The sequence below is a fragment of the Acanthisitta chloris genome, unplaced genomic scaffold, assembly GCF_000695815.1.
Source record: "Acanthisitta chloris isolate BGI_N310 unplaced genomic scaffold, ASM69581v1 scaffold9692, whole genome shotgun sequence".
NCBI classification, from domain to species: domain Eukaryota; kingdom Metazoa; phylum Chordata; class Aves; order Passeriformes; family Acanthisittidae; genus Acanthisitta; species Acanthisitta chloris.
The window spans coordinates 84,572-91,010 of record NW_008662206.1 but is presented as its reverse complement, the minus strand read 5'-3'; the positions used below and the strand labels follow the sequence as shown (position 1 = coordinate 91,010).

General features: G+C 44.1%; 1 protein-coding gene across 1 annotated transcript in view; it reads left to right on the top strand.

Moving 5' to 3' along the window:
* The first annotated feature begins 1,156 nt into the window (after positions 1 to 1,156).
* GPR39 (G protein-coupled receptor 39) overlaps positions 1,157 to 6,439 on the top strand; it is a 79,640-nt gene continuing 74,357 nt past the window's right edge. Inside the window, exon 1 of the mRNA XM_009070511.1 lies at positions 1,157 to 2,024. Within this exon, the coding sequence (XP_009068759.1) occupies positions 1,157 to 2,024 (868 nt within the window). The remainder of the gene's footprint in view (positions 2,025 to 6,439) is intronic.

Below are 6,439 nucleotides of genomic sequence, written 5' to 3'. Positions count from 1 at the left end.
TATACACACCCTCTAATTAAATGTTTCCAGGGGTTACCTTGGGAGCCTTCAGTGCTATGGTTTGAAACTAAAACTAAAGAGTGCATCAAATTCATTCCCCTTGGGGTGACACACTGGAGGGGAAGGACATTTTCATCTCCTTCTACTCTGGATTATTTGGAAGTACGAGCATGACTGGGATTACTGACTTCATTATTTCTTTTATCTAATGTGAGAAGATGAAAATTGGAAGGGAAACAAATCGATGTGTCTAAATCTAGAGCTCAGCTTAAGCTATAACTTCTGAGAAGACTCTTTATAATCTAAACAGTTATTTTGAGAAGCTCCCAGTTTGTCAGCAGCAACCAAAAACCAGAACCTCCTGTTGATGTAAATGAGTTTGTGACTGCACAAACTGTGTGACCAACACTGCTGCAGCAGATGCTGAGGTCCTCATTAAAGGAAATGTAAAGTAGTGAAGCATGCTGGCATTAGCACATATTCACAGAGTAGTGAAGAGTAGTGAAATCTGAAGTCCAGTTAATGTTAAACTCAAGGGGAGATACTTTCTCTTCAGAGCCAGTTCACACATTCACCATGCCAACAGCTTCAGGAGAAACACCTCTTTTTGTCCCTGAGAAGGAGCTCCTGTTACAGGAAGTGAAGTCCAGACATAGGTGGCTCACATTTTTTTTTATTTTACCTAAACCTGCCGTGCTGCCAGTGACGAGGGAGAGCCAAGATTTAAGTTAATGGTTAACAAAGCTATAACCACACAGAAACTCTGACTTCCTGCTCCTGGGGCTGGGACCAAAAGCTGCTTTGCTTGCAGAGGAAGAGGCAAGCATTGAAAGCAGAGCAGTTCACACCACGAGAGGCTGGAGAAGACAGCTTCAGTCTGTAGAGAAAGGAGAGGGAAAATCCAGAAGAAGCAAGAAGTGTTTGCCATAAATATCGGTAAGAGCTGAAACACTTTCCTGTTCAACTTACTGACTCAGAGGCTGTTGCTAACAAACCCCACAGGTGTGGCTAGTCGAGACAGACTCGTTATATCTGACTGCTCAGACATGTGTGTCTCAGTGAGAGGGGCAAAGCAGGAAAGGATCGACTTGCTGTGAATCTGAACATCGGAGAGGGCAGGAGGGCAATTCCTCCATTCTCCTCCCAGGGGCTGCTCATGGCAGGACAGACACCCACTTCAGACTGTTCTCATCTCATTGACCACAGCCACGTCCGTGAATTTGAGGTAGCTCTGTGGATCAAGATCACTTTAGCCTTAGTCTATGTCTGCATCTTTATTGCGGGCATTGTGGGCAACAGCATCACCATCAAGGCCACCAGGATCCTGCAGAAGAAAGGCTACCTGCAGAAGGAGGTCACTGACCACATGGTGAGCCTGGCCTGCTCTGATCTGCTGGTCATCCTGCTGGGCATGCCCGTGGAGTTCTTCAGTGCCATCTGGAGCCCCTTTTCTGCCCCCAATGGCAACATTGCCTGCAAGCTTTACTGCTTCCTCTTTGAAGCTTGCAGCTATGCCACTGTGCTGCATGTTGCCACCCTCAGCTTTGAGAGGTACGTGGCTATCTGCCACCCCTTCAAGTTCAAGGCTGTCTCTGGACCCCGCACGGTGAAGCTGCTCATTGCCTTTGTCTGGGGAACATCTGTCCTGGTGGCTCTGCCCCTGCTCTTTGCCATGGGCACAGAATATCCCCTGGAAACCGTTGAGGGCTACCATAGGACGACTGACTGCGTCAAACCTATGCCCAGGCACCACCTCCCTGAGCTGAAGCACAATATGACCATCTGTACCAACCTCTCCTCCAAGTGGCATCTTTTTCAAGCCAGCGTCTTCAGTGCCTTTGCTGTGTACATCATAGTGCTGGGATCTGTCACCTTCATGTGCCACAGCATGATGAAAACTCTGATGATCCACGAGGAAGGAACTGTGACAGTGAAGAGTGGAGTAAGGCACCAGGAGCAGTATCTAAGAAAAAGTGAGAGCTCGGACAGCAAGAGCTCCAGGAGACAGATCATTTTATTTCTGGGTAAGTGCCCTCTCCTGCTTTGCCTCCCTTCCCCCCCGCTCCCTTTCCACATGGGAAGGAAGCCCAGAAGTCTCCATTTTATCTCCTAGGTTCCCCCAAATGGGGGATGTATAGTTTGAGACTGGTACAAAATGAGGAATAAGCAACACTTTTGGTTGTGAAGATACATTTTAAGAAACATGATTTCTCTGTATGTTTTTGACTCGCTGTTTTTTGTCATTAGAAGAGGTGGGAGGGAAGAAGAAGGAAAAATCCATTTACTGTCTCCTCTTTCTGTTGTTAGATTACACTGCATGCCCACATGCAGCAATATGGGTAACAGGCTGTTGCGGCTTGACCTTTGGGGTAGCAATAGGCAACGGTTGCATGGATATAAAGTAGCTCTACTTGCATGTTTTCCCATTTAATTACAAATATGAGCATATTCAGTAAGGCTCCTGGTGGGAGGGAAGACTGTCTTGCAAGATTTGAAGCTTGTCCCTCTCTGAAGGCATTTCCCTGTTAATTCAGGATGCTCCTTGGAGAGTTCTTATTCAGCCTCAGCAGTTGTGGTTGTGTTGCACCTGAGCATTAAGGAAGTCAGGCTGGAGAGCTGATTTGGTCTCACAAATTGTGGTTGCCCTCTTTGAATTTTTTCCCCTGTTTTATTTGAAGGCCTGTAACCTTGAAATTATGTTTGATCCTGATCTCTCTCGCCACATTTGTCAGACAAAAACTAATCAAACTGTCATTTCACCAACTTGGAATCTTTCAGGGCTGTGATCCATGTAGTCTCCACCGTTTGTGGATGCTCTTAGGGGTACCCTTAATCATGCCCTGACCACATTGCTGCTAGTTCATGTTTTGTTGGGTTGCGTAATATGATTCTGGATATAGTAAATGAATCATCTGATTGATATTGCAGAAGGAATTGAAACTAGTGGGTCTGTCCACTTCTACAACTTTAGGTAGATTAGTTGTTTTATTATTTTTTTTTCCTTTTTTTTTTTTTTTTGGGACTGTGTGTTTATTTTTTTCCCTGAAGTTTCTCTAGTCCTGCTTTTGTCATGGTCTGTGGCTAGCACATGAAACTGCATGGTTAGGGACCCCAGGGTGGAGCCATCTCCTTTTCTGCTGCAGCTGTGTGAGAGTTGGAACACGGTGAAAACTTGTCATTCAGACAGGTCACAAAATTGTGTTTGGGGAAAGGGGGAGCTCCAGACTCTACCAGCAGGGAGGGTGACAAGGGCTTCAAATGGGAGATGTGCACAAGGCTGTACACAGCTCTTTCTCATGCTCTTAGTGTGCATATAACAAAGAATTCATCTTGCACAAGGCATCTGTTAGGCTGGGGCAAGAGGCCCCATATATGGATGATTACAAGGGCTCTCAGTATCCTGGCTCCACTGGCAGTACTAATTTCTGGGGTAGAGACATAGCATTGTAGTTAAATACATGTGTTGTACAAAGCAGACAAAGAGATGTGCTCTTCAAGTGATACTTATGGGATCCTCAGAAATCTGTGGATCTCCCTCCTCTTGTAATCCCTCCCATTACCACAGCGACATAAAAGCCCTAAAATCCAAATCCTGTACCAAGTTCTGGCTGGGTTGAGAGGGGAAGGTAAATTGCCATGACTTTTCTTCCCCTTCTTCATTATTGTCCTCGCTCGGTGATGGTCTAGCATGGAATAGGCAGATGTAGTGCTGCTTGAGTAAGTGCTGAAAAGCTAAATGAAAGTGATTGGCTTGTCCTTTATCATAAGGGAATTCACCACCAGTATCTGACACTTCCTATGTATTCTCAGCTTTCTGGAGGCAGTAGATACTTCCATGAATTCCCCAAAATTATTTCAGTGCTAAGATTCTTAATATGAGTCTTGCTAATTTACTTGGCTTGGGGAATAAATTAATAAACTGAAGAGGAAGAAACTCCGGCCTGCATTCCTGAGAAAAATGCAAAGCAATTTAATTTGGAGATTTCATAAGAGTGATGCTTTAGGGCAGTTTTAACCCAGAAGAAATGAACATATAAATTGTTTACAAATCGCTGAATTTAAATATTGTGATTTAGAAGCCCTCTTTGTTTTTCATTTAACAGATGGGTCAAATTAAAACAAATACTTGCACATTCTCAACATATTTCACTTTTAATGTGAAATGTAAATGACAGTATATAGCATGATGTCTTTGAACATCTAACAGCAATAAAAACAATTTAGCATTTTCTTCTAGTTGTTAAAAGTGATAAGTTCTATAAAACGGAGATTAAATTCATAAATCTCCTGACGATGAGAAAAAGCTAAGTGGAGGATGACACAGGAAGGAACTGATGCTTTTTTAATGTCACGTTATTGTGTGGCACTTGAGAACATCCATGAAAATTAATTGTAAATGTTGAAAGTGAAAGACTACTTGCCCACAGGTAGCACCGATGGTTGCAGGATGGGCTCCAGATGGGGTGACACTACTGCTGTGATGGAGGAGAAAGGTGACAAGAGGACAAGCACCACTGTGCTGGACTGGCTGAGCTCACGTGGGGAAGAGCTTCTGCCCAAGGAAAGTGGCTGCAAGAGTCAAGTCTTTCAGCCTAAAGCCCATATGGTCTGGTTGGGTATTTGAAGTCCTCAGTGTAAAGATGTCAGTTCCTTCTGTTTCTGGCTGCCTTGCTGTGCTCATGGTGGAGAGGAGGGACTGGCCCAATAGCTGCAATAACAACTCTGTGCCTGCTGCTGGGGAGAGGATACTTACAGGGGCTCTTCAGCCCAAATTTGGTAGTTTACCTCAGTGGAGGAATGCAAAGTTTTACCAGTATTTTGGAGTAAACCAATTCTGTTTTCATAAAGTAGGCTGTGCAGTGCTATTCCTTCCAACTTCCTTCCCACTTCTGTTGTTGGCTCCAAGAAAAATATGATAGCACGTGTAAGTCTCTGCTTAATGCTCCTGCTCTGGAAATTAGGCATTTTGTGCTTTCAGATAGACTGGGTCATACTTCCTGCAGTGTCTGTGTGTGCAATTTATTTAATCATTTTCTGAGTCATGTGATAAAAGTCCTGTGCCTCCAGCAGGTGAGCCCATCCATATGAACAGCACAGATGACACTTCTTGACACTGTGTGAGTTATCTGTGTTTGATGTTAAAACTGCTGTGCTTATGTTGGGACAGCAGATCTTTCTTCTAGTGAAGGTCTAGATGTGTCTGTCTGAGCGTGGTCTGCCATGAATAGCAGAGAAAATACAGCTGAACTGCATTTTTTGGGTAGTTCATAGCAGCATTTGTTAATAAAAGTTTCTCTGCCCCCAGCAGCAGAAACTGGTAGCTGTAGTGCTTATGAAAACACTTTGCTGATGGCTCTTTGATGAAATGCAAGTTTTAATTACATTTAAAACCTTCTAATAGTTGACCTACCCTTACAGGGATCAATTCCTCTGGCCATGAAGGGCAGTAACTATCTAAATGGTCATGAGGTGCCACTGGGGATCTCTTGCTGCTCCAACACCTGATCTGAGGCCTCTGCACTGTAGCAGAGAGCTCTTAAGAAGGGTGAACTTGGAGATCTATATGTATTATTATAGATATTATAAGTGGCTTGTAGCAAAAACAGAAAATGTAAAGGAAACTTTCTGTAAAAGAGAGTTCCAGCGAGTGCAGTAATTATAAATACTACCAAAAAAGGCAATTCCATAGCTGAAATTAAATTTAAAATCTTTAGGAAATGTTAATGTTGGGAAAGGGGAGCAGTATTGGACAAGCGTCCATGCAAGCTGCTGGTGGGGGAGACTTTGGCACCCACATCTGTGCCATGCCTACATCCTTTTTAATCTGGTCATTTTGTAAAGCCACATTTATACAAAAAACAGCTGTATGGTTTGTCATCAGACTAGATCTGACTCACCTGAACTTGTACTCTACAATGAAGTAAGTTTTGACTATCCCAGCTGAAAAATGTGTTGCTTCTAAAGCTTCTGTGATATTTCCCTTGGTAGATTCAGTTTGCACTTCTGCTAAAAGCCTTAATCATTTTGCATAAAGCAGCCTCAAGCCTACCACAGTACAGACATTGAAATAAGAGCCATTTAGTGTTGCTACATCCTCTTTCTTTGTATACACTTCCAATTTGCCCTTTGGAGCAACACTCCTGTTTCCACAGCAGAGAGACCCCACCACATGCGGCTGCTGGGCACTGTGGGTTCTTTGCCATTTGCCAGATGGCATCTGGGCAGCACTTTTCTGTCTCCTGACCACAGAAGAAAGACAAGATTGAGTAGCCACAAATGCAATGCCTGTCTGCCCCAGGGCCCTCCATCCAGAAAAGAGAAGCGTCACAGTAAACTGACTGCTGCAAAGTATTTATGAAGGTGCCCAGGGCTGATGCTGGGCTCTACATAACTGGAGACTCTGCTGGGACCAGCCTGGCACTGTCAGCTCCCCTGTGAC